At 46.4% G+C, this 27,350-nt stretch overlaps 1 protein-coding gene across 1 annotated transcript; it reads left to right on the forward strand.

The window, feature by feature from the left end:
• Nucleotides 1-12,362: 12,362 nt before the first annotated feature.
• On the forward strand, nt 12,363-26,458 carry LOC128906769 (uncharacterized). The gene is made up of 3 exons (XM_054194636.1): nt 12,363-12,759; nt 23,398-23,535; nt 26,331-26,458. The coding sequence occupies exons 1-3, from the start codon at nt 12,363-12,365 to the stop codon at nt 26,456-26,458; spliced, it is 663 nt and encodes a 220-aa protein (XP_054050611.1).
• The last annotated feature ends 892 nt before the right edge of the window (nt 26,459-27,350 follow it).

The following is a 27,350-nucleotide window of genomic DNA, read 5'->3' on the forward strand; positions in this document are numbered from 1 at the left end:
ATAAAATGAGAGACAAGGCAGAGAGCTGCTGGTTAAAGAAATCGGAAGAACATGGAGACCATAAAAGAAATCAATTTGCTGGCTTCAGGTAACATTTCCTTTGCTCAATAAACCAGCACTGAATGCAAAACGTGCTCTGATAAGCCTGGGTTTTTGCTTATGTATCTGGCACGCTTAATATTATTTCATTCAACTGAAGTCCGCTTCTTAGCATGTTTAATTGCATTCTTGTTTCTACCCAAGAGCTATTTGACTCAAGTTGCCAGGAAAACAAAATGAAAACAAACCACCCAACCCAAGCACATCTTATAGTTAAAGCTTCAGACAATAAAAAGTCAACATGAATAAATATATACTCAGCTCTAATTGCTTACACGTATGTGGTATGTTGCAATACTTAGCGGAGAGGCTACATTTAATTACAGATGAACACATTTGAAAGGTCAGCAAATGAAAAACAGCTTTTTCATTAGATGAATGGCAAATTCAGCCAACGAGTCTTGGTTTAATTTCACCCACAACTGAGTAACCCCCCTGTGAAGTCCACTTGCCTACAAATCCATCGATGAAACAGAGCCTTTTGCATCTAGGTCACTTTGCGAAGCTTACTGAGGCTGCTGGTGTTCAAAAATGAACAAATTGTGAAATTTGTTGAATTACATAGTGGAGCGTATCCACTGGTTACGACGTAGGCAAAGGGCTGGAAAACACAGTGTCGTGTTTTTGCCTGGTTTTCAGGCATAAATATTATCAAGAAATTTTGGATCACACCTAAAAAAAAAAAAAAGAAAAGCCTCTAGGGAACATGACAAATGCTAGAAGAGCCAAGAGAGCCTGGTGGCTTCCTTGGCTCTGCTCACACTTTGTACATGTTACTAAGACCGGCATCCACAAGTGTCCGCTTATTTAATGGCTCCTCTATGAGCAACTGTCATCATCTACTCTCACTGATGCTCAGCTCACTACTAGCTGAGGTAAATAGGGAAGGCACAAGCTAGCAGCTCAGTACTTATTAAAAGCAGCGTTTTGAGGTGCATCTCCATGACAGCATCGAAGAATTAACTGGAGATAGAGTCTGAATTCAGTTTGCCTTTCCACGCTACCACTATGGCCAAGAAGGACTGAGATACGTTGGCAGATGGAGAAGCTTACCTTGCTGTCACCTCCGTAGTGTTACAAAGCACAGACACAGCCTGATCCAGGCCACACCACCTTGCCAAAGCAGGTCCTTGCTGCCAGGTGGGGTAAACAGGAGCGTGGGAGAAGGACTCGGCTCTTCCTGGTTCTCTGACACCAACAGCTCTGGCTCCCTCAGTGCCCCAATGCCCGTCCCTGCCCTGACACATCTCAATTAGGACAACTGAGGGCGTGAGTACGCCGTGCTCATTAACACTGATGGGATTTGGGCATCCAGATCATTCGGGTTGCTTTGCAAATATCAGCCATAAAGTATAACATACTCATGTACAGCATACATGTCCTTTTCTTTGCTGGGATGTAGCAGGAGCTATTTCTGATTATTAAAAAAAAAAAAAAAAAAAGTTATCGGTGAAAACAGCCTGCACCCCAAAGCAATGATGAGACAGTGGAATTTATTCCACCGCATAGACCTGTTGATTAAAACCATCCTTCATATCACAGAAAAATGAACTGCCATAGAGACGAACTACCCTGGAGCTTGCTCTTTCATTCTATAGTAATCATTTCACACAACATAATTATCTTGAAAAGTTGCTGATGACAAGGCTAAAATACGAGAATATTCAAGAGCATCTCCACGAACAGTTTATTGATGCGCTAGCTAAATTTTTAGCACATACAGAGGTTGGGAGAGGTCTTTGTCTGCTTGTCTACATTAATATTTGCATTTGCTGTTCATCGGAAAATATGGGCTTGATTGTGTTAATTGCAGCTCTTTCATCTCTCTGCTGCAAGCTGTATTATAACTGACCTAGCTTAAACACGCAGTGCTAAAAGGCTCCAGAAACAGAGGGATGCGCATGCCGTAATCCCGTCTACTATCTTATGTGATGTTCCCACAAGATGCCCTCCAATTTATGCTGCAAGGCAGCTAAGACACCAGTGCCCAAGCTCCATTCTCTAAAAGCAGTGCTAGGTTAGCTCTGGTAATCTGGGAAGAAGAGGAAGACGGGGACATCTTTTAGTTCTCCAGTGAATGGCACACTTTCACATGAAAAGTAAAGCTTATAATAAGTTCTGGGGCCACTGAAAATGCCCACATACATTGTACCACAGCTGTTTGCAGCAGTCGAGGTCTCGATCACGAAGCACAGAGACAGCTGCTGTGATTTACCGCTAATAGCGTAATATTGTGGCATAACATCACGCACCGTCTGAACGGGCAGGGAAGGTTTGCTTTGAAGGAAAGTTAGTTACGAGAGAGAAGTCGAGCTACTCGGTTTTGGCTGGAGCGTGATGAAAGACACTCTGGGGATTACCCAGGTCATTACCCTTGGGCATAAGGTGCAAAAGTCCAAACCTGACGCACCGCAACTCAAGGTGCCTCGCAGCCCGGATGGAAGCAGTCGTCTCTCCCTGGAAGAGAATATTTTCCATCCCTACTGCTACCGAGACTTTTATTTCTTGAAAACGCTATCAGCCTTCACACGCTGTGCGCTAGAGAGGTTAATAAAGTGAAGCGGCACGGGTGATAACCAGGCAGGACAGCCGGATGGGTTTGCTTGGGGTGGTGCGGAGCTGGAGGAAGGGCAGCCCCCGACGGCCCCAGCCTGGAGCCAGCTACGGCGTGAGATGGAGCAAAGCCCCACAGCCGTACACTATGGGGAGCGGATTCACCCCTGGGAGCGCGCTGCACCTTGCACCTTCCCAGGCAGTAATGTGAACGCTGAAAACACGTTGAGAAGAGGAACGGAGCAGATCACAGGCTAGTAAGAGCTGCATCCTTATGAAAACAAGCAGGACAGCTAGGGATGGCTTCAGCAGCGCTTCGCCTGAGAGCAGACCCACAGAGGAGCGAAGGATGGTGGCGTCAGCGCGATTAAAGGCTTCTCGGCGTGTTCTGCTTTACATTTCATCCCTTCTCTCAAACGGATACTGGCAACAGAGGAAGGCAGATAAAGAGGCCTTAATTCTGACATCGGCTCCTGAAAGCCTGGCTTTGCGGCAGCTCAGGAGATGCGTGCCAGGCAGGAGTGGGATTTGTGCTCCCTGGAAGAAGGCGGCAATGGAGCAATATGTTTTTAGACAGAAAGCATAAAACCAAAATGAAAATACAGAAGCGTTTGTAACTTATCTGAGGGCTACGAGCTGTATCTTGCAGATTCAGGAAGGCAGCTTGGCCGAGTCCCTCTGGAGGCACCAAACCCTGACTGGGAGCTGGGCCAGAAAACTCAACACTCGGGAAAACACTGCTGGAAGATCGCAATTCATCCATACAAGAGCAATTAGGATTTTCCAAGTGAAATAATTGAGTCCAGGCAAGTATATAAGGAAAACACGCAGTGATCTGATGCCTTCTGGAGGAGGAGGACGTTGACAGGCTGGAGCGATGCCAGCCGAGGGCCACCAGGATGGTTGGTGGCATTGACCTGCTGCGCTGGGGCAGGAACCCACAGAGACGACGGAATCTCCATCCTTAGGATTCTAAGGAAGAGGATTTAAATTGCAACCAAGCCCCCACAAACCCCATCTTCACCAAACCCTGACTGGTGCTGCCAGACCGGTCACCAAAAGTGACACCTTTGGTGCTGTTCAATAACATGCCCAAAACACTTTGGGAGGAGAGACGAGACGTGAAATTAATTCGGGTAAAACACTGGATCGTCGCAGGTGAAAAGGACAGCTAACATACCCACACACACGCCTGGCTGGTACTATTGAGAAGGGATTTTGTATGGAAGAATCCTCTGTAACAGCTTATCCAAAGCAGAGCGTTTATTTTACCTGCTCAGTTCACTGCGGGGGGCTTCCTTTGTTTTCCTGCACAGACGAGCCTCTGGAACAGAGACCACTAAATATCGCTGATATATGCTGGTACCTATAACTAGAGAACGTGTTGACAGGCAGAAGCAATTTACTTTCAGTCAGGTTTCATTTTTAAATCCTCCGTCCCTGACCTTCGAGAAAAGCTCAACTCCGGTGAGCGCAGAAAGCACATCTGTCATCGTGCCGGGGAAAGAAAAAACAAACGGGAAGCCAAAAACCCAGAGCGTGTCCATTTTGAAAATTAGCTGTTTGCAATTTTTTGCTTTGCACTCAATAAGCTTCTGATTAAAGAAGATTTTCAGGGTTTCCCAAATACGGTTTCTTCTCCAGCTTAAGTCAGTTTGGTATCTGTACGCTCAAGAAAAGCCCACGTGTTTAAGTCAGAAAGTCTGCATTAATATTAATGTCAAACAGAAAGGAATGTGGGAGTTGGACTATTTGGCAGTTTTAAGAAATGTATTTAAAGGTGTGCTTAACCCAAGAGATAACCCCTTATGGTCATCAGCCAGCAGTTTCAAATGACAAAAAGATGTGATTATACTGGCTTTTTTCCAGTGTGAAAAGGATGCAGCAAATGTCGGGACCCCCCGCCCATTGTCGCTCCCACTCGGAGTTCCCTGGTGGCCTCCATCAAGCCATTCCTCCTGTCTGACCTAATTTTCTCAGCTGCAGAAGTGGGATATTACTGACTCATATAGGATTTGCGATGGGAAAAAGGATTTATTTTATCGTATAAAACATGACTTGGAGATGCTAGTTGTAGTTAAAGGCCCAGTGTGCGCAGCAGCCGAGAAACACGGGATCTCTTGCATTTGGAGCTTGCTATTTCATCAGCTGGGGCTGACCAAGGGAGGGACTCTAAATTCACCATGCTCAATGGTGGACAGTTGTTCTGATGAATTAGTCTGAACTCTTATTTATACCCTATCTGTATTTTTAATTTTAATTTTCCATTCATCCAACTTAAAGTCCACTGAATAATATGTGACGCTGTTAAATGAACAATTCGTATGATGAATTCTGTACTTTTTTTTCTTGTAAATATACCCATTTTGTTCCACTCTGTAAACTGGCAATTGCTGACAGGGTTACGTAAAACTTTGAAAATGCTTATGGCAGGGACTTATTCTACTGCTCAGGTTTCCCAAACAAGACAGATGTGCCAGGTACTTAAGGTCACCTTAAAAACGTGGAAGAACTTCTGCCCAAAGCATTCCTGCTCCCCTCAAGACCTGTGCTGAGTCTTCTGGTTTTCTAGAGAGAATCATTAAAGTTTTCATGTCAAGTGAAACTTGATAAATCTCCACTGGGGGTCTCTGTTCTTCAGAGTTTTCAGTTTTTAATGCCAACTCAATACCCCGAGACTGACTCGAGGTTCTCCAACAGGAAGGAGCCCTGATAGCCTCCATGAAGCACAGGAGGGCTTGTAGATAAAACCTGTGCTGAGTACCCAAAAGGAGGTCCTGACCAACCATCCAGGTCAAGTGCTTTACAGAGAGCACTGGAAAGCATATTTTCCAGCACTATTTATTTTTCCCAAATAATCCCCCATTGGATTATTTCCGGTAATCAAGAAGAAGCTCTTTCACTCACATGCAGAGAACACTTGATAGCCAGGAGCGTGATCCTTAAAGAATCACAGAATGGTTGAGGTTGCAAAGGACCTCTTGAGATTATCGAGTCCAACCTGCCTGCTCAAGCATGGTCAGCCAGAGCAGGTCACCCAGATCTGTGTCCAGTTGGGTTTTGAAAGTCTCTACGGATGGAAGGCTTCTGAGACCCACAGCACCAAAATGATTCTGTGACTCTCTGATTCTACGCCACTGTAGTAAGTTCATTGCAAAACTCCTAATAGTTGGACCAGGTCTAAGCAGGAGGCTGGACTAGTTGCCCACCAAAGGTTCCTTCCAACCCAAATTATTTTACAAGACCATGACAGCTGGGACCATAATTCTGGCAAGATGCCTTCTGTTTTAGAAGAGCTTTCACAGCTATAAGGAAACACTTGAAACACTGTCTCCTTGGCCCATGGATCAACCTAGAGCTGGAGTTCAGAGAAAGGGAAAAATGCAGATCTACAAGTGATTAGGGGGCTGCAGGGGAAACTCCAGAGGAAGCTCGGGGTGGATGCCAGAACATCGGAGGCATATTGAGTCTTTGGATGGAGGGAGTCCCCTGGAGTATATAGATCAGCCTACAGCTCTGACCTGAGCAGTCGTCCATCTAGAGAGGGCCTTGGAGGCCAGCATAAACCTCAGCTGGGCGTTCACGTCAGGGTACAGCTCAGGGCTGAGACAATAAGAAAGGCCAGAGCTAGAGCCAGGTTGTGAGAATGCCGGGAATCCAGAGAGACTGTTTCTGCACGCAATAGTGTTTCAGAAGTAGCTGACCTTTTTCAAGGGTTTGGGATCCAATTCAGAGAAGCGTTTAAGGAAAGGCACCAAGGAGTAAGATCTACCATTAAAACATTACTAGAAGTCCTCAGTGGCTAGGAAACCCACTGCCAAAATCTGAAAGACGACAACAGTTTTCTGTTGCTGGCATTCTATTAGTCAAGTTAATTAACACGGTATTTTGTTTTAACTTAAGGATCCCAAACTGGCTGATAACATTTGTGAAGGTTTCAAAAATGTCTATAGGTCATGCTTTTTTTTTAAACTTAAGAAATGACACGCATTTAACACATAAAAAGAACGTTTTAACTGAAAAGGTCAATGCTTACAAGTTAACAAATTCATAATTTAATGTTGTTTGTGGGATCTAAGTTTGAGCCTGTGATACACGTGCTCTACAATTATGTGCTCACACACTGGTTTTCAGACATCGAGGGCTACGTGTCCTTAAACTTCTCTTGGTGCAGCTGTGTGTGACACAAACCTACTGGCCATACATTATAGCTTGCTATTGCACCACTCATTATTAGTTGCCCTTTTTTTTTTTTTTTTGTGTATTCTCCTCTCTGCTCCCGCTCAACTCAATTAGCAGGCTACGACTGAACAATATTTAACAGTGAGCAAGAAGCCTCAAGTAAAAGACAGGAAATTTGCCCTTTAGAAAAGAAAAATGGGAAGAGTACCACAGCATCTAATGAGATATATAAATAAAGAGGTCAATATTTTATTGAATCCCAATGGAACATCTAGGACATTAGAATCTGCCCAAGCTGATATTTTTCGTCTTCAGATTCACGACCAGAATAGCAAAGCGGTGTCAACCACCACAGAGCATTTGGATGCCTCCATTAATAGCCAACTGGGACCCTTCTTAGGAGTCAGGTAAGCCTGAGCTGCCAGATAAGAAGTGAAGGCGTTATTTTATTGCCATCAACTATTGCTGCTGGTACCAAACTGAAAAAGAAAATGCGTTATATAGTCATTGTTTTCACTTGACTTTAGGAAGTCTGAAGGATGGGGTAAAAGTCACAGCAGCGCACTGCAAGATATACGGATATTCGCATATGGGTTCCTTAATGTTCTCCAGACTAACTGTCCTAGGATCAAAACAGCATCTCAACTTTTCTAGCAATAAACATTTTTCAAGAAAGGAACGGAAATAAATAGTAAATTTTATTCTCCCCCCCACTTCTCATACTTCCCATCTTTATTTTCTTTTGAAGCCAGATTTTTCCTCTTTTCATGTTGCTACTGGAAAAAGAGAGAAAGAAGGGAAAGCAAACACGAAGGAAATAAAGCAAAAATTAAACTCTGTTCCTGCACTCGGGAGCAACACAATGCTTTGGGGCTTTAAAAAACAATTTTCAATGAGTTACTGAATTCAATTTTAATCTGGTGAAAACCGAATTTCCTGGTTATCTGTCACGCAGGTATAATGCTTTCAAGGATTTCAATCGAATAGGAGGGGGAAAAAGAAAGAAAAAAAAAAAAAAAAAAAAAAAAAGAAAATCGCTTCGAATAAGAGTTGTTTCCTGACAGCTCCCAAAGGCTGCTGGCGTGCCTGCAAAAAGCTGCTGACCACCGAAGGGACTCTAACAGCTCTCACTGCCCTTGTCTTTTAGCTCTCACATCTCTGAAACTCTCCCGAGTGCAGCCCAAATCACAAAAACCTAAATTTGTACCTCCACTTCCTCAGCAGAATAAACCAAAAGTGTAGGGAAGCCATGGTAAGGCTAACAGAAGATTTAACGCTGTTGGGACTATTTATTTTATAAAATAAAAACCTACGCTTTCTACTTGGCTATTCCCTTTTCAAAGAGAGATAAACCAGGCCAAGGCCAGCGCGGAGCGTGGCTCGGCCAGCACCCACGGCCGGCAGCAGAATAAACCTGCCCCAGTAGCAACGCTGCCGAGTCCTGAGGGCGATCAGCCCCTCAACTCGTGCCTTCCAGCTCCGTTTTCCCTTGCCTCGGGATGCCCATGGTTCTGTCCGCAGCAACGCGGGCAGCAAGAGGAAGACCAAAAGAAGCCGCACCGGCCTGAAACCTTGGTCGCCAGCAAGTACCTCAAAGCCCCATGGTGCCCCTGTAAAGCTTCCTAGCCTCCTGGAGATCTGACTTCAGCGTATGTTTTTTTAGGAAACTTTATTGCTCGGTTAGTAGCATCAGGAACGCAATGGTGGTATTGATCAGAAAAGAAGCAGAGCTTTAGGATCTGCTTAAAAGAGGAGGTTTAGGATAAATCTCGCTAATTATACAGCGTTTAACTCTGCTCTCAAGATTTTTTAAAAGCATACAGCTCCCTATAACGGGCTTTTTAAAGCACATGGACAAGTCAAACCACAGTTGACAGACACTGACCCTCCACAAAGGTGTTGTCCCCTTTTTAGTGGCCAGCAATTTTGTCAAGCCCCGCATAAAGGCTAATCTAACCCTTCTGAAAGATCACCATTTATGTTCTTAAAGAAGCATCAAGCCCAGTGGCAAAAGCAGATGCCTGTTCTCCCATGACAACAATTTCCAACTGTAGAATCATAGAATGGTTCAGGTTGGAAGGGACCTTAAAGATCACCCAGTACCAACCCCCCAGCCCTGGGCAGGGACACCTCCCACAGACCAGGTTGCTCCAAGCCCCGTCCAGCCTGGCCTTGGACACCTCCAGGGATGGGGCAGCCACAGCTTCTCTGGGCAACCTGGGCCAGGGGCTCACCACCCTCACAGGAAAGAATTTCTTCCTGATATCTCATCTAAATCTCCCCTCTTTCAGTTTAAAACCATTACCCCTTGTCCCATCGCTACACTCCCTCATAAGGAGTTCCCCCCCCGGCCTTTAGGGACTGGAAGGGGCTAGAAGGTCTCCCTGAAGCCTTCTCCAGGATGAAGAACCCCAACTCTCTCAGCCTGTTCTCATAGGAGAGGTGCTCCGGCCCTCTGAGCATCTTTGTGTCCCTCCTCTGGACCTGTTCTAACAGGTCCATGTCCTTTCTGTGCTGAGGGCTCCAAAGCTGGACACAGTACTCCAAGTAGGGTCTCATGAGAGCAGAGTAGAAGGGGTAGGTAGCATCACCTCACTCAATCCAAATCGCTGCTCCTCTGCCTAGGTCTCCTTTCCCCTCTAAGGAAAGCTGCCACTGAATTCACCTGACCTGAAAACAGGCCGGTTCACTTTCTTTCTGCCTCTTCTAACGTGCCAGTTTGTGGAGGAAGCTGTAATCAGGTGGACTCAAGCCTATCATGAGATCTCCTGCATATGACCTCCTCTGTCCCAGTGGAAAATCCCAAATCACGCTGCTGAAAACAACCAGATGCCTTCTCTGAGAGGCGCGGCAGACCTGAGGGAACGACTCCATAGCTTAGCTCACATTGCAGACCAACATCATTTAATCCTCTTGCTTAACACAAGAAACAGCAAAAACCTCGTGCAGAAGCAGAGCATTAATCAGTAATTTCTTGAACAGGCCTGAAAACAACGATCTGCTGAGTGAAATGATGTAGCATCCCAAAGGGTTAATACCATTTAGGAAAGGAGGCAGTGGAAACCCTTGGAGGAGTTTGCTTAGTAATTATAGTGCAAAACCCAAGCTGGGTGAGAGCCAGCAGTGCAGCGGACACAGCACTGCTGCCCCATGGGTCACCTCCTGGCAAAATATCTTTCTGCTTATGAATACGGTAAGATAAAACCCAGGGCAGGCCTGAGGTCTCGACTGTTCCCAGATATTACAGTCGTGGGGAAAAAATTTAAGAAAATAATCACTACTTTTGAAGTGTTTTCTCGACCCACACTACAGCCTCTCATTTTAATGTTTATTCATTGGTTAAGAAGAACCACCGAATAGACAAATTATTCCTTGAAAAAAAAAAAAAAATGTGTAAAATTTGTGCGGTGGTTCTGGGTAGCTGCTGGTTTGCTTCTTTTAAACGCAGAGAGACGAGTTTTTGGGAAGGGTGGGAAGGGTTAACCCAGGAGGAGGATGGAAACACCATCACCCCCTCTTTCCCCCCGCCCAAGAGCTGCCGGTGGCACTGCGGGCTCCGGCGGGGGCGGGCAGCGCTGCGGGTGCCCCCAGGGAGGGGGGTCCGGGAGGGTACCACGCCGAGCCGCCCACAGGTGGCGCCCTTGCGCCGCGGAGCGCGCTCCGCCCCTTCCCTCCTCCCGAGAGCGCTCAAAACCCAGTATTTACGAGAAAAACGCATCCTCGTAAAAGCATTTCCTTTTTTAAACGAAAGGCCCGCTGCCCGGCGTGGGTCAGCCCCCACCTCTGACCTTAAGGGCTCCAATATTTAGAGGCGGGTGGGGGGCTTTTCCTGCTCGGTCAATACACCTAGCAAGGACGGGGTGTCAACTCACCTCTTGCAGAAGCAATGATTTGGGTTTTTCCTCTTTTTTTTTTTTTTTTTTTTTTTTTTTTGGCAGCAGAAAGGACCAGAAACTTTTTCTGGCCAAGACCGCAAGGATAGAGGAGGCTCAGGCTGCCAGCTCGAAGCCCGGCAGGTATCGCCCCACCAAGTTGCAGACAGGAGCTTGTCCTGGCCCGGTCTTCTGGCACAAAGGGCTTGAAGACTTTGAAAAGCACTTTGTGAGTAAGAGGAGACCCCCAGTACACACAGCCCCGTTGCCTCTTACTGCTTAGGAACCATTTAAAGGCAAACTTGGATGCTTGCGTCCCTTTGTCCAGTTCAAACGGAGCTCCACGTGTTCATGCACACACTGGGTGGGGTGCGCAGGGTGGTTTTGGGGTGCAGCTGGCAGCAGCTCCATCCCAAAAGTGCCTGGAGCCGGATTGCTGTGATACCACAGTGCTACCGATCCATGAGATGGGACCTGCACGTTCGCACGGAGGACGAACAAGAAGGACCAGTGAAACGCGTGTGGGTCATGCTGACAGCCTGCCCCACGCTCCCAGTACCCTTCCAGTTAGAGGAGGAAATAAACACAACACCCACCTGCAACACCACACACCCAGCAGAACACACCTTTTCGGGGGGATCCTTTACATCCATCCACATTAAAAATAATTTAAAAAAAAAAAAAGAAAAAAAGGAAGATACTATTTAAAGAGCAGGCTCTGACACTGAGGTTCTAGTGGTGGGCCACAGCACCTCCACCCTGACCAAGCAGGGAAAGGTCTCGCTTCCAACCTCAGTGGCTGCTTCAGATAAAGCAGTAAGAGCGTTGCAATCTTATGTGGGAGCTTCCCTCCTGACCCACTGCTGGAGGGTAGCTGAGCCTTGACACTGCGGCATTTACCTTTGCCAGTCTCATTCCCAGGTCTGTCAGGCTCTTCCCAATTCTGCAGGGGCTACCGCCAGGCTGGATGGGGCTTTGAGCAACCTGGTCTAGGGGCAGATGTCCCTGCCTACGGCAGGGGGGTTGAATGATCTTTAAGGTCTCTTCCAACCCAAATCATTCTATAGTTCTATGTTTTACAGCAGAACAAGAGCTGGTTGCATGAGGTAGGGTTTCCAGTTCTGTGTCTGCTGGGTCCTTTCCCAGACTTACCAAAACTGGCTGCTTTACAGGAGTAGGGAGAGAGGTAAATTTAAGAGAGTTGTAGCATGGCAAGCAGATACAGAGATTATTCCTACTCCATAGTTCCCAACGCCAGGCACACACTACTTCAAGAAATCCCTTAAAAAAAATGGCTGCTTCAAAATAACCTATTCCAGCACCGGCCCCAGAGACGACAGACACCTGACGAAATGCCCTTACAAAACAAATCCTTACATTTCAGCCCATCAGATCATCCAAGTGCACAGCATCCAAGTGCACAGCAAAGCCAAGACAAACACGGTGCTGCTCTCTCCTGAAAACGTACGTGGTTTGAAAGCTCTCCCTTGTTGCTCTCTCCCAGAAAATGATTCATCCTCCCCTCGGGGTTTTGACTTGCCTCTGCACGTTTCGCAACGCTGCCTGGCTTTATAACCGCGTGGTCGCACGCGGCGACTCCTAGCAGATTTCTCGGCTCGGCAGCAAGCGAAGAGGCAGCAGCTAATCCTTCTAACGATGATTTTCCTCTTGCAGCATTTCTTCTTGCTGGCCATAGACTTACTACTCGCGACGACCCTTTCCTGCCTCTTTTATGCCTTTGTATGCATTTCCATCGCATTTTTGACCTGCTTCGTTATCATCTTCTCCTTCGGCATTGTGGAGAGGAACATTGATGTGAAAGGGAGAGCGATTGTAATTCTTGTGTCCAACAACTCCATTGGGAGGATGTTTGCAAGGAACCTGGATAAAGCAGGTTTTAGGGTGTCTGCTGCACACTGGCCTCCTCGAGAGGAGGGGACAGCTGCGGAAGAAGAGGGCTCTTCAAACGTGGAGGTAGCCCAGCTCCACATGACTGAAGACGAGTATCAGAAGACAATGAAAACCTTCATAGAAAGCCACTTATCCCTGAAAGGTAATTTTTAGGGCAAAATTGTGGATTGTGCTACACTAGAAATCAACATGCACAAGACTGCGAGATCGTTGGAGTTTATCAGCAAATGAGGGAGGCAAGAATGCTTTAAGAAATGGGTTATAACATGCTAACTGCATTGCATTTTCTTGTGCAAAACAAAAAAATTGTGCTTTTTCCAGGGGAAAGAGCCTGCTCTGGTGGCTCTGAAAGGCCCCAGTAGACGCCAGGCCCTGGAGGAAGGCAAGGTAGGCCAAGGAACAAGGGGGAGAAGGTCCCACCAAGGCACAGAGGGCTGGACTCAGCCTGGGGAGAAAACACAGGGGTGAACAAGGGGGAGCAGAGACTTAAACAGTGACCTGAGATGATGGAATATGTCTGATTTTTAACCTCTTCTGGATTAAGAAAATCCTGAGGTCACTCTTGGCTTCTTGCCTGCTGTGGTAAGGAACAGTCAAGTCAGAGCTTTGGCTGGCAGGTTGGGACTGTCTCTCTGGACCACACTGCCGTCATTTCTGTGGGGATACAGGACTGAAAGCCACCTGCAGAGCTCACGGGGGACAGCACGAGGCAAGTGTCCTCCCGAGGGGGTGGCTGCAAGCACTTCTGCTGGGCAATCTCCCCGGCTCTTTCTAGGTTGAGATGGAGGGTGCCAGTGGGCAGGCTGGCTTACGCCCCAGCTGAATTAGCTCTGCTATCCAGGAGCCTCTGTCCTCACAGCAGTAATTTTACACCTCTTGGGAATGACAGAAAATTCAGGGCTGTAACCTCACTGTCCGCAGGGCTACGGAGTTACAAGAGAAGAGGCCAACCCTCTCCTCTACCGTGAGCCTACCTAAGGCACATCTGAGCAGCAAAGCTCTCTCTGTGCTTTCCCCATACTGCCTCCTTACTTCTCCAGCTTCTCCATCCCTCTCCTCCTTGCTCTTCTCTCTGTGGCTTCCCTGAGGCTCCCTTTGAGGTCTGCCCAGGAGAGACAAGATCTCTAAGAGCATCCAGCTCTTACCATGACAAATAATGAGACCCTTTGCATTGCTGCCCAGCACTGAAAGCTTTCTTTGTGCTCCCAGGCTCTGCAGAAGGAGGACATTTGGGAAGTCAGAGCATGCACCACCACGAAGCCTCCCCTACTGCAGACACCCTTCAAAGAGGCGGTAGGGAACCCCAGCCAATACCCGCTGCTGGCTGCAGCTATTCAGGACCCAATGGCACAGGTTATCTCACATTGCTTTTCTCCTCAGAAGCATCCAGCAGACCAGAAGTGCCTGTGGTCAGATCCTGTGGGACTCTGCATGGCCCAGGATACATCCCCCCACTCACTAGCAGCCCGCATGCTCCAGGAACAGGCGCCCTGCACGCCAACAGTGGGTTTCAGACCAAACGCTCAGCTGCCTGCATCAGCATTTAAGCTAATTCACACTAGTAAAATTATTCTGGTAAAACTTACCTGTGTGGACAAGGCCTAAAAGCTCCCAAAGCTGAGTATCAGCATATTCCTGCTGTGGAAACAAACAAGGGAGACTTTCTTAACCAGTAATGCTCCGTGGGAGCTGGTGATTTCCGTGGCTTTTGTAATTAAATGAGGATCTGGCCCAGTGATATCTGTCTTTTTTGCTTTTGAGTATTTTGATCACTGTGCTAGTTAAAGGCTTTTGCAGGTTGCTTTTTTTTTTTTTTGTCAGGGCACTCTATTGTAAGGTCTGTGAGGTTTTACATTTAGGATCTCCTGCATAGTATTCTCATCACCGATGGGGATGTTCAAATGCATTTCCCTAGCGCTGACCCAATTGCATGGCAGATCAAAGCACTGCGTCAGGAAGGGGGGGCGGGAAGAAAAGAAAACCCCAAACCTCACAGTTTTCTTGGATTTCTTTGTTAAGAGTGTCGAGTGAGTGCTGGTATGTATTTCACAAGATTTGCTGTAATATTTTGGCATGGGTTGGGTGAATGGGAACACCCGCCACCAGCTGACTGCTAATAAAACCATTTAAACCAAATCCAAAGACTACATTGGTAGGTGCCCACGTGCAATTTGGTCAGCAGGATGTGGACAAGGAGAAGAAAAGAGAGTTTGTGCTATAGGGATGAGACATGGCAGAACCACTATACAAATTTCTCCATTTAAAAATTTCTCTTATGCACTTTTATACGTATGCAATTCTTGGTTTCCAAAGAAAGGAACTCCTGCGGTAGTTTTTATAAATTTTTTTTAGTAACTTGTGCCATAGGAGATTTTTACCGTTATATCTTTGCTAATGTAAGTAAAAAGATGCTTGTTTGCTATAAACACAGCCTTAGAAACGCATCCTAAATGCCTTTCAAAAGTAACACAAAGAAGACAGAACCCCCTAATCACAGTTCCTTCTAGAACTGAAAGACTTATGACAACTAAAATCACCTATTTTTTTATTCCAGTATAGGCTGAGACCCAAATTTTCAGGTAGGCTAACACCTTTATTTTGTGGTGGCAGTACAAATGAATAAGGTGCTATCAGGTCTAAAGAGACCGTAACACAAAGAGACAGAGAAAGGCAAGTCAGCCCCCTTCCAAATTCATAACTTGTTTTGTGATAGCTTAACTTGGCTCATGAAAAGTCTTGGGTTCTTCTGGCTTTTAGCTTTTGGTGCCTTTAGATCAGAGGTTTAAATTTTCTCTGTGACCAGGAGGTCAAAGAGATAGGGGAGAAAAAGGGGAGAGAAGGAGTCTTAATTGCTCTCCTCCAGTAGCTGAGCTTGTACTATCAAACACTGCAAGAGCTCTTGGCATCGTGTCCAAGTGCTCTGGGATGGAGCCGCTTGAGAAATTGCTATGCCGTGTTGCTCTTTGGGCACGTTGCCTGGAAATGCTTGCAATTGCTTCATGATTTTCAGGATTGACTGCAGGGAGGGTGGGGCAGCGCAAGGAGGAAAAAAAAAAATAATAAAAAAAAACGTGGAGATGGGCAAGACCCAACAGACAACAACCTGACCCGACCCAAGAGGAGTTCAGACAAATGCAGCGCCAGTCTAATTAACTGCTGTAGCCTGCGTTGCCGCAGCACCTTGCGGTTCACCTAATCGCGCACACAAGCACAGACACAGGGCCGAGCGGAAGCAGGATTTACTGCGCCATTCCCAAAGACTAGCTGCCTTGGGTTTTGCCAAGAGCAGCAAGTCCCAAAAAGCTGTCAAGTGACGCTGCCCTGCCAGCCTGCACGGAGTTCAGCTCCCTGGGTCATACTGCCAGGACAAGGCAGAACAGAGAAACCACTGCTTCACATCGAGTCTCAGGCTACTCATGGTTTAGAGATTATTTGAACTGTGTTTTTTCTTCAGCTGCGCCCAAAACACTTCCAGTGTCTTGACATATCCTGTCTTCAATGTTCCTCAGGTCTTTCTGCACACCAGGCTGAGCCCCCCCAAACTTCATAACATCTGTGAGTCTGTAGATCACCACTGAAGTGCATAGAGCAGCCACGATGGCAGAAGACATGAGGGACCTGCCGCCCTTTCTTCCTACTCCAGGGACTACTCAAAGTTGGTTCCCCCAACTTTTTTTTTGTCTACCCTGACAAGACTTTTCTCCACACTTTCTCTCCCCCTCCTCGCAGGATTTCATACTGTGCTACCAACCACCGCTTCATCCCAGTTGTTTCCACCTACTTTCCCTTTCCTTGTTTTTCTTCTGTTCTTCTGTAGTGCCTCAGGTTTCTGCAGGGCAGATGATACCTGATGGGAGCAATACCTCTGGGCGCACAGCGCAGCCTCCCTCTCTTCATTCAGATCTCTGCCATGCTGAAGTCGCTTGCAGGAGTCCTGCTGATTTTCATAGGGCCAGGATTTAATTTCTTGTACGTGAATCTCAGCTAAGACACGACCACTAGTAAATTCTTTGGTACTTTATCAGCTTCCCTGTCCCTGTCTGTTAAACAGGAAGGACAATACTTTTTCACACGTAGAAGAATAACTGATGATGTGAATTTCTACAGACTCTTAAGTCCCATATCTGAAAGACTCCTTCTCACCCCCCACTTCACCATGGTGTTTCAGACCGGTGGGAAGTGCCTGTTCTCAGAACTTTGTTCTGAGGACTCCAGAAGTTCTGGAGAAAGCTCCCCATGCAGACAGGTAGACCAGTGGGGGATAATGGACTGTCATCCTTGGCCATCTGTTCTCATCCCCATGATGCTGCTGGCAGAGCGACTCTTACGACCTCTTTCTAAGTCAGTCCAGGCAACCTAGATCATTTCATTAATTTAAATAGTTGGGCTTAGTTAATCCATCTGATTACTGCCTTCTATACATCAGGGGACACTGGTGCAATCTCCTCTTTGAGCAGAGCTGTGAGGGCAGTGACACAGCAGTGACAAGTATAGCTAATCCTGGGCAAGGATGGGTACACACAGCTGCGGCCGCTGACTCAAGGCTGTGTACCGAGATGCTGGCAGAACTATAGAGCACCCTGAAGCATCAAGGCTTTTAGCAGCCCCATGGCCTCTTGGACAATCTCCGCCTCTTCAGAAGGGCAAGCTGTCTTTCCAGTTCTGTTCTGCAGTAGGTAGCAGTGACAGATGCTCTCCCGCTGCTTTCATTCGCCTTGCACCTCTCCCTCAACATCCACCTACCTTGGTTAGTCACGCAGTTTAGTCCATGGAGGCACTCTTGTGACTGAGACCCAGAAAGCGAGACCTTACAGTGGGTCTGAATAGGGGACAGAGAGACATGTGAACTGCTCCCTTGTGCGCTTGGAAGCACTACAGAAATTCTTTTGCTTCCTAAGGATGCCAGTGTGGTCAATCAAATTATTTTATTAGACGGTACCCCTTCCTCACTCACTTTTCTGTGCTACGGTCACCCCAAGATAAAAGGCTAGGCCACACAGTCATTCCCAAACTCACAGCAGAGGGAAAGTTCAGCTTTCCTGTGCACCGGTATAGCCTAGTGCACGGCAGGAGCAAGGAAGAGTCGCAACAACCTGCCATTCCCACTCACTTCAGAGATGGATTGCACAGGCGCGATAATCATTGCCTGCAATAAACTACAAGGGAGTAGGAATTATGAATGAACAAAGCAAACGAAATCATATACTCATGCAATTTTAAAGAGTACTGCATTATTTAACTTCACGCAGCTACAACTGCAGGCCCCCTTGGATAAATCGGGCCATTTTCTAGGCTGCAAATGACTATGCTTGGAGTTACAAGTCAAATGACTAATTTTTGTAGCTATGCTTTTGTGCCTTTACTATGGGTTATCCAGAAGTCTTTGAAAAACAGGCTTGCAACTCCATTGCTTCCCGGTCTCTTGGGGATTTGTCAAAACTAGAGAAGCACTTTGCCACAGCATCCATCAGGGCTACGGAACAGCTCAGAGAAAACACATCTCCTTCTGAAACCACAGGTTGGGAGGAGCTATTTATTTTAGGATGAAGAGGGCTTCCCATTTAAAGTTCTTTTTTGAAAATAAGAATCTAGGCATCATCTATAGCCGGTGCATTGTGTTGTTTTGGTTTTCTTCTTCCAAAAGAAGACATGCATCACCACCATTTTATGGGAGGTCAGTGTTCACTTCCCCTGAAGTGCTTTTGTAATTCTCTTGTTTCGACAGACAACTTCTCTGCCAAGAGCCAACCACCCTGGACGTACACATAAAAAAAAAAACCCCACATGATTAAAGAGTTACACAATCCAGAAAAGCTGCAGCAACACTTCTCCGCCTCCGTCCCCATCCCTCACTCTTCGCCAGCGGGCAGAGCCCCTTCGGGTTCGAAACCTCCATCCCCCACCCCACGTTGCTGCTGCCGGATCGTGGGGAGAGGCTGGTGGCTGGCAGGGGATGGCGCTTCAGGTCCTGCACAGAGTCCTCAGGACTCCGCCGGATCGTGGTTTTTAATCACGGCAGGGATCAGTCCGGTCAGCTAGCCTGACCTGGATTTTATAGGCCAGAGAACTTCACAAGATTTCAAAATAGCGAAGCAGGCAGCGTGGAAATACGTGGGCAGGGAAGGCGGGAGCCGAGCTGGAACCTGCGGGTCCCGCTGGGCGCATCCGCACGTCCTCCAGCTGTTGGTTGCTGGCTGGAGGGTTTCTGTTTGCTAACCCAAGATCTCGGAGCAATAATTAAACAGGCCTATTGGTCTGCTGTATGTAAAAGTGGGTTATTTTATTTACGTGCATTCAGAACGTGTTGGCACGCTCACCACTAATAGCAGCCATGCGTATAATAGTATGGAAGGACAAGGAGGTGAAAGAGCCATATGCTGCCGTCCCCTTTTTTAGCTTTCGTCCCAGTCTTACATTTGCAGATGACAGGAACAAAAACGGCCCATTTCTTAAGAAAAAAAAAAAAAAAAAAAGAAAGCCACCCCAAAAATCAAAGCCCAGGTAGTTGGATACTTTTGTTATACTGGCTCCTAAATTTTGCCAGAAGCATTCCTTAGCGTCTTAAAGCAATACCCTCCTCACACCGCCACCGCTCAGCAGCTCCTACGAGTTTTACTCCCACGGTCTAAATTTTATCTTACAACAAACTCCAGGCAAGAGTTACATTTCCAAGCTTCATCAATCATTAAACCACACAAGACTGAAGAGTATTTTCAGAGATCAGCAGAAAGATATCTGTATTTATGTCATGTCATTCTTGAAACAAACTATTGACGCATTTTCATGCAATTGCAGCAGTAGGATTAGAGATGCAAGGTAAAATAAAAACCCAGTTATCTGGGAAGCTGTTTATTTATCAGTTATGCGTGATGCTAAACTAAGCCCCGAGCCTGTAAATCACTGGAAATATTTCACAGACACGACATAACCTTTACACTAATTTTTAAAGTGTCCCAAAAAAGAGCTTAACTTTGCACCAATTTAGAAACGTTGACTTTCACTGGCCAGAGTTGGACAACTTCTGACCAGAGAAATATTTTGGAAAAAGTCCAGGCTTAGAGCCTGAAGAGTTCTACATATTTATTTCTGCCTTAGAAATAAGGATGTTTGGCAGAAAGAGCATTTGGAATGCCTTTTTCCCCCCACCCCCCCCCCACCCTCATCTCAATCCTTCAGGAATATTTTCCAGAGGACAGTTTTGACGGGGAAGGGAACCAAGTGAAAGAAAACGTTTCTGCACCTCAGCCTTCCCATGTTACAGTATTTCCAGATGGACACTTTCTGAACAGTTCTAAGACATATGCTTAGAGATTTAAATTAAATTATGTAGTAGGATACATAAAAATGGAATATTTCTGTATATGATAAGTAAATACTTCCTCGATACGTACAAATAAATTATCTGTTTTATTACAGAACTTGAGTAGATTAGTTATTTATTTCAAATCTACTCTCTTTAAATTCCCTACCCAACTGACAAACTGTTTTCCCAACACTTACTGTGCTGTGACCTCCCAGACAACACAGAATTGCTGCAGCGTTTTCAGTGGGAAAGGGTGGGCAGGGACAAACTATCCTACAGAGTTGTCCTTGCTGCAGGACAGAGGACTTGGCCGGGCTTCTGGTCAGCACAGCCCCAGGACCTTCGCTTCGGCACTAAATTGTTCTTCTGGTCCCCTGGAGAGACCCTGGGAGGAAATGTCTGGCAGAGACAGCCCGTGGTACTCAAGCTCTTAAAAAAAAAATAAAATAAAAAAAAAAAATCACAGCACAGAGCCAAATTTCATCCCAGGGTAGGTTGACTTGGTAATATTGACTTAAAAAAAAAATCGCGCCAGTTTAGACCAGACAACAACCTCCCACCAGAGGTTTTTAAAACAAAAAAAAAGAAAAAAGAAATCAACCTGTTTTTCAGGTCTATTTAATTATAAATGCATATGGTGAAAGCCTCTTAAGGCTTGACACTTTGTTATAGATAGTCAAATGATTTGTTATGAAGAAACTGTCCAAAAAACCAGAGCCTTCCTTCTGTTCTTGGGTGGTTTTCCCTAGTTTCTGGGACTACATTTATTATTATCATCATCATCAAGTATTCACTGCTATGGTTTGGTCAAATAGTTTGAAACCTACGAGCTGCCTGATACGAGATTATCCTGCCGAATAGCTGTGCCAAGTAGCTTTCATTTCTAACCCCGGGCTTGACGGAGGTAACTTTTTAAAACAACAGACTGATGAATAACAAATAGTTATTTGCAATAATGAATAGTAATTGTATTTCCTCCTGTAAAGAAGTTTGTCACCAGAGAGCCATTCCCAGTGGTTAAGACGGACATTTACGCCTCCATGTCTAACTGGTGCGACACCCAGCTGCTCTCCCCATACGCTCTTCCCTATAGGTCTCAGTGTTAAGTTCCATTTTGCCTTGTCCTAAAGGCAGAAACACAACACACACACACCATACAAGTCCATTTAAGCCTTAGAGCTGTGCCAAAACATAATAGCCCAGAAAGTTTTGATTTTTCTAGCCCCTGCAAACGCGTTTTGTATTTGAACTGCCCTTTTTCTGCAAAAGCCCAAGTGCCTGCTCTCCGTTACAGCCTTGTTTTCCCCACTCCCGTTTTAAGTGGTCATCATTAAATTAATTGATATGTCATCACTATAAAGCTAAAACTGCTTTCAGGTTACTTGCCTTCCACTCCTTCCCTCTGGCCACCTTTGTGGTTTCCTATTTACATATATTAAAAACACATTTTCTTTCTTTTTCTTGCTACCCAAGAGTCACACAGAATCGCGAAAGCTTTTAGTTCTCATCAGAGACTTGAATTTCAATCCGGCTTTCAATTTACGGAGAGCAATGAGTAAACACACTGATGGAAAATTCCCAAGCAATTCCAATGACCATATGTACAGTGTCAACTAATTTACCAGGTAGCAAACCATGAAGGGAGGGATTGCGCCCTCCTTATCCATCCATCCATCCAAGAACAGCAGACTTCAGGTTTATTTATACAAGGCCCAGAAAATAAAAATACAGGCAGAAATACAAGAATAAATTACAGCCTTTAAAAATAAAAAAAGTCTGCAAGTCAACAGAAGCAAAGTCCCCAAACGCTTGGATGCCGGAAAGAGAGGTGACAAGAGGAATGCTACTGCCATCCCTTTGCTCTCGGCATCTCTCTTTATACCTCCCTAGCAGGCTTTTTATTCATGCCACCAGCTCCGGGGCACAAGTCACGGCTGTCTGCGTCAATCGTGTGGATTCACGCTGTCTGATGGAAAACAGGGTGATGCATTGACTCTGCAACTGAAACATGGGGGCAGGTAAAAGGAAACTTTAAGTCTTACCATAGTTTTCTGAGAAGCAGAGAGGACTGGGGACAAGACAAGCCTTTTTTGCTCACTCCCAGAGGCACGTGCCACGGACCACAGTTAGCCCAAGCCACCACCATACATCTGGTACAGCACTTGATTAATCAGATACAATAAATGAGAGATACAATAAATCTCTTGATAAACAAGAATAACAAGGAGTTAAACCGTGGGACAGTTGGGTCCAGGATAGACGTGAATCAGAGGTTCAGCCCAAGTCACTTTTCCCAGGGACATCACTGCAGGCGTGAACAGACAGATAACAGGAGCCCAGCACCATCCACAGTGCCTTTTGTTACAGCTTTCGGGTACCTTTACAGCTTCCAGCAAATGTGGCAGAGAGAAGGACAATTCTTGGCCAGAAAAATTCACCCAGAGCTTTCCTTGGGCTGTCCCTAGGACACTAAGGAGATACTTTCCTCAATACCTTGTTCCGGCTCTCCTTCCCTAAAGCAAGGCAGGCCACTTCTTTGCTCGAGCAGGAGGCCACCGTCTCCTCAGACAGCAGCCCCCCTTTCCCCTCTCCCTCCCGTGCGCTGTCAGGAGACACCTTGGAGCCCCCACCAGGTCTAAAGGTCCCTTCGGTAGCCACTGCATTTTTATGAGTTAGAGCCCTTCGGCACCCTGTTTCGAAGCTAGGAAAGCAAACAGATAAAAATCCCCTCTCAGAGATTATTCATTGCAGCACAGACAAACAGGCCACGGTTCTGATTTCGTTTGCCCAACAGAGTAGAAAACTTTTAAGCCTGCATTTGTCCCTGTATGATATCCAGACACAATGGCTTACCATTACAAAGGGAATAAGTGCCTTAAAGAGACTGAGTCCCAGCGAGTGATGGTTTCTAATAAATGCCATTTGATTTTTCCTCAAGAGCATTTCTTGGAAAATACTTTGCTTGCTTTGCTTCTAAGAAAAGTAATTTGCTAATGTTTGCCTGATCATAAAATTGATTTGACCTTCTACAAATAATCTGTCATCACGGCGTGTTGCTGAGCTGTTTGAAGTGCATTAGGTTGTTCATACAGCAGGGCTTTCTCCTATTTATTCTGTATGGCCTCTTTGTATAACTGATGGAAACGTTTCCAAAGCTTTCATAAAAATAACTTCAAGCAACTGATAAAAACATAAAGATTTGAAATTCCAATGGAATACGTAACAAGTTTCAATGGGCGCAGTGAGGAATAAGGGTTTTTCAACCAGCTCTACTTCTAGTGCTGTAAGTCTGGCAAACTATGGCCTCCCACCTCCCCAGTGTGGATGGCTGCTATAGAGCTCATTACCTTCAGGTTTTTAATTAGAATTAGTGGCAATATGTCACCTGTACCTCTTATGTCTTCAGAGAAACGTCACAATGTAATTCAAGAATGAGCTGGAGGAGTTAATTTAGCTCATCCCCTGTTAATTTGGCAGGCATGTATGGGATGATGAAGAAGCCATCAATCCTGATATGGGAAGAAGAGGAACCAGACACGTGCAGAGAGAAACCTGAGAGAAAAACACTTGAGAGAAAACACTCCTCTAAATGGAAGCAGGTTTTCAAGGCTCCAGGTAGGAACCATTTACTGCGGTCAAGTACAATTGAATATATCATATTTCTCTGACAATGTCGAGATGAGGGAGGGGAAAATGTCTTTACAATTTTTTAGCCAATAAGGTTTTTTTCCCTTAACATGGTTTTCAAAACTTCAAAAACAAAGTTCTTGTTGGTGGCCACTCCTTACCAGGGTTGGTCACCGACAGCTTAAGACACACGTTCAAAGGCACCAGCTTTGGAAGCTCTTGCTCTTGTAGGTAAGACTACTCGGGTAGTACAGAACCAACGTGGGCAGAATCAGCCCTGCAAACTGTCGCAGGGACCATCTGAGACCCCTCCTCCTTGCATGGAAAAAAATAAAACCCCACAGGTCCCATCCACAAAATACAATTCAGTAGCTGGCAGCACTGGGCCTTTACCAGAGGGCAGAAATTCTCCTCCTGGTTAGCTCTTCACACAGGAGATGCTGCTGCCTCCGCGTTCACTGGAAGAGGTTCGCTGTCAGGGCCAGCTTTTTATAGGAAGGAAGACTTTCTGATTGGAAATAACCTGATAATTAAAGCATGACTTTATTTATTTACATCTCACATTCATTTATAGTTACTTATTTGCATTATAAATCTGTTTGCATTACAAACAATACTATTTCGTTTTAGTTGCATGCTAAGTCTCCTCTGTGAGACTTGTCGGTATTTGAAGGCGTTCTTCAGGCTTGTAAGTGCCTGGCCCCTGCAGGCAGACGCTGGCCTCGGGGAGGTGATGACTCTGGCTGCAGAGTCCCCCTGCACTTTCCTTAGCAGAGGGAAGAGTGACCCACAAAAAAAAAAAAAAATAAAAAAGCTGTAAGAGCAGGCAGCCAAGCTCTCCTTCATGAAACAGCAGAAAAAGTAGGCATCTAATCCTCCTTTCCCAGGTGATACGTATTATATGTGGAGTATATCACAAAAAGTAGATAGGTAAATAACCAAGATATCCGCCACCTAACTCCCTGAATCACCAGCTCTACCATCGCTCTCCACGAGCCCCTGCTCCGGATCCCAGCCAGCCGGCACTGGGGGGATCCAGCATCAGTGGCCACCCCGCCATCCGCTGGCTACCAGGACATAGTTCACGTTTGTAGGGTACAGTGAATCGCTTGTGCGGCACGGGGGGAGCTCAGCGGGTGAGCCCCTTCCCCACCCAAGCCCTGCTCCTGGCCCCACAGGCCCCTGCAACGGGCACTGGTGGGAGTGGGATGGAGGAGCAGTGCCTCTGGGAATCCAAAGCCCATAAAGGCTGTGCTGAAAACGTAGGGTTTTTTTTTTTTTCTGGGTGCATTAACATTCCTCTTTTGCTGTCGGGTTAGTGGTTGAAACAGCGGCGCTTTTCTGTTTGCAGCCTTCTGTGTAGCAGTCCTCTTCTGCCCACTGAACTGTGCCCTGACTTTCCTGAAGAAGAGAAGCCTGCAGCTCCTCCTGCCTCTCATGAACTCCAAAAACTGAGAGGTGAGACAGCACCCTCACCGCTTAGTGACATACCCCTGCCAGAGCTAACCAGCATCTCCTGCCTCTGCTGGGACAAGGAAGGGTGACCCAGCCAGTAGGAAAAGGGCTGGGAAAGCAGCCTCCTGCCCCCCCAGCACACCGACACCTAAGGACACTGCCTTTCTGCACCAGCCTGGCCCCAAGGAGTCCAGCCCGGGGCACAGCCACATGCAGCCAGCCGCCTGAGGGGCAAAGACAAACCAAATTTGACTTGTGTCCCCTTAACTAGTAAACGCTGCCCTGTACTATCCTAAACAGCTGTAAAACCACAGCTGTCAACGCTGCTGCGCGTTCACTCATATACAAATCCCACGTTGTATCAAGTGATGTGACCCAAACGCAATTAAATAACTAAAAATACTGACACAAAACCTTTTGCAGGGTCTGTTATTGGTTTCAGTGGTGGGTGTTTACCCAGAGCCCTGCATGCACTGCCACCAAAATCATCGGGAGAAGAAAAGGACGGGCTCTCCCAGCAAGGAAGGCCGGGCAGTGCTTTAGAGCCTGCTGCTACACGAGCAGATCTTCCTCGGAGCTCTGCGCCCAGAGCCGTGGGAGACTGAGACTGGTAGCAGACACAAGACCAGCCAGCTTGGTCTCCAACACTGAGGCAGAGCGTTAGCTGCTCTCCTGCATCTCACTGGCATTTGAGAGACATGGTAGTTGCTTTTAAAGGGCAAACCCAAAAATATCCCGTGGCTTTTTCATTCATCTCTCCCCCGTTCCTGTATTCCCGCCGTTGCAGGCTGTAATGGCTCTTGAATTACATTTACTCCAGCACATGGCTAAGAGAAGCCCTGAGCTGGTGTCTTCCCCAGCATCCCCGCTTGAGACAAAGCATCCAGAGCCTGCTGTGATTCATTGATCCAGGCTTTAGGATGGGGTGTGTGGCGGGGGGGAGGGTTAAGGAAAAAAAAAAAAAAAGATAGTAAACCAGAAAACGATATGGACCTCCGGGTATCCCCACTGGTCGGTCTCATCTTTTCTTGCTAAAGGCGAGAGGGTCCCTGGCTTTCTATCTAACACTACCTTAATACGTCTAGTTCTCAGTAGCCTCTTTGCTTTGACCTTTCTGAGTTTGGGGTCAGGGCACCAAGCATGCTGTAGATGCTGCGTTGAACATATAGGTGAACATAAAGCCTGTCCCCCCACTGCAATGTATTGACCAGCAGTGACAGAGTGCAGGTGCGATGAGGGAGGGAGTGCAGCAAAACGGCAGTGGGAATGAAGTCAGTTGAAATGACTGAACAGCGCTGAAGAGCTAAAACTCTCCCGATGTCTTTCAGCCGGGAAGGCAACCCACGGAGCGCTACACGTTAATGCTGTCACACCACAATGGAAAAATGCTACGGGAAGGAGCATAGCTGGGATCAGAAGTGACAAACTCCTGGCAGGGGAGGATTATGAGTGGTGACTTCAATCGCAAGACAAGAAAAAAAAAACTGCGGATGAAGACAGCAAGCACCGCCTGAACCATGAGGCAGGTCTCCAACTCCCTTGCGAGTCTGATCTGTAAGGGAGAGAACACCGAGACACTGAAATTTTGGGTTGTACAGTACATTGTACGCACTGGGATATGCACAGAGGAAAAAAAAATCCAAACATCTGAGATGAAAGGAAATAAAGGGGAAAAAAAAACGCTAAGGCTTGGTTTTCATTATCTAAAGCCACAACTCAGAACTGTCTGACTGATGATAAGAGATGTCACCCACCCAGGGTGTTGGATCCAGAGAGGAAAAGGAAAGCTTTCAAAACAGCTTCTATAAGACATTAAACCAGCTTAATATCAAGCCAGACTGAAAACAAACATTTCAATTCCAGAACATCAAAGCACTGGGAGCGAACATGCTAAAGCAAAAAATTCCTGAATGAAAAGCTTGGGGTTTTAGTCTTGACATATTTGGCAAGTGTCCGGTTATATGACTAATGCCAAACCCATATATTCTGCAGGATGTCCCAGGAAAGGTTTCCTTTAGCCAGAACCCCATTTTGAGCCAGAGATGTCAGCTCTCTCAGTGTGTAATCCCATTCTGTGCAAGTAACCCCCGTGCAATTTCAGCTGATAACCATCATTTTCTCCTCCAAACCACTGGAGGCGACACGCGTGAGCTGCTACATGGCTATTCTTTTCCCCCCAAAGTGACCTTCACTCAAAGGATGACGCCTGCTTGCGTCCACAGTCGTGTTCATGGTCTGAAATTAGAGACTTTATATGAGCAAAGCTCCTGAAGACTTCAGTGGAAGTTCTGCTTGCCCGAGGACTTGGGGATGGCCTACATTTGTTTATAAAGCTCTCCAGTCCAGTG

This window comes from Rissa tridactyla, chromosome 3, assembly GCF_028500815.1.
Source record: "Rissa tridactyla isolate bRisTri1 chromosome 3, bRisTri1.patW.cur.20221130, whole genome shotgun sequence".
In the NCBI taxonomy this organism is placed as follows: domain Eukaryota; kingdom Metazoa; phylum Chordata; class Aves; order Charadriiformes; family Laridae; genus Rissa; species Rissa tridactyla.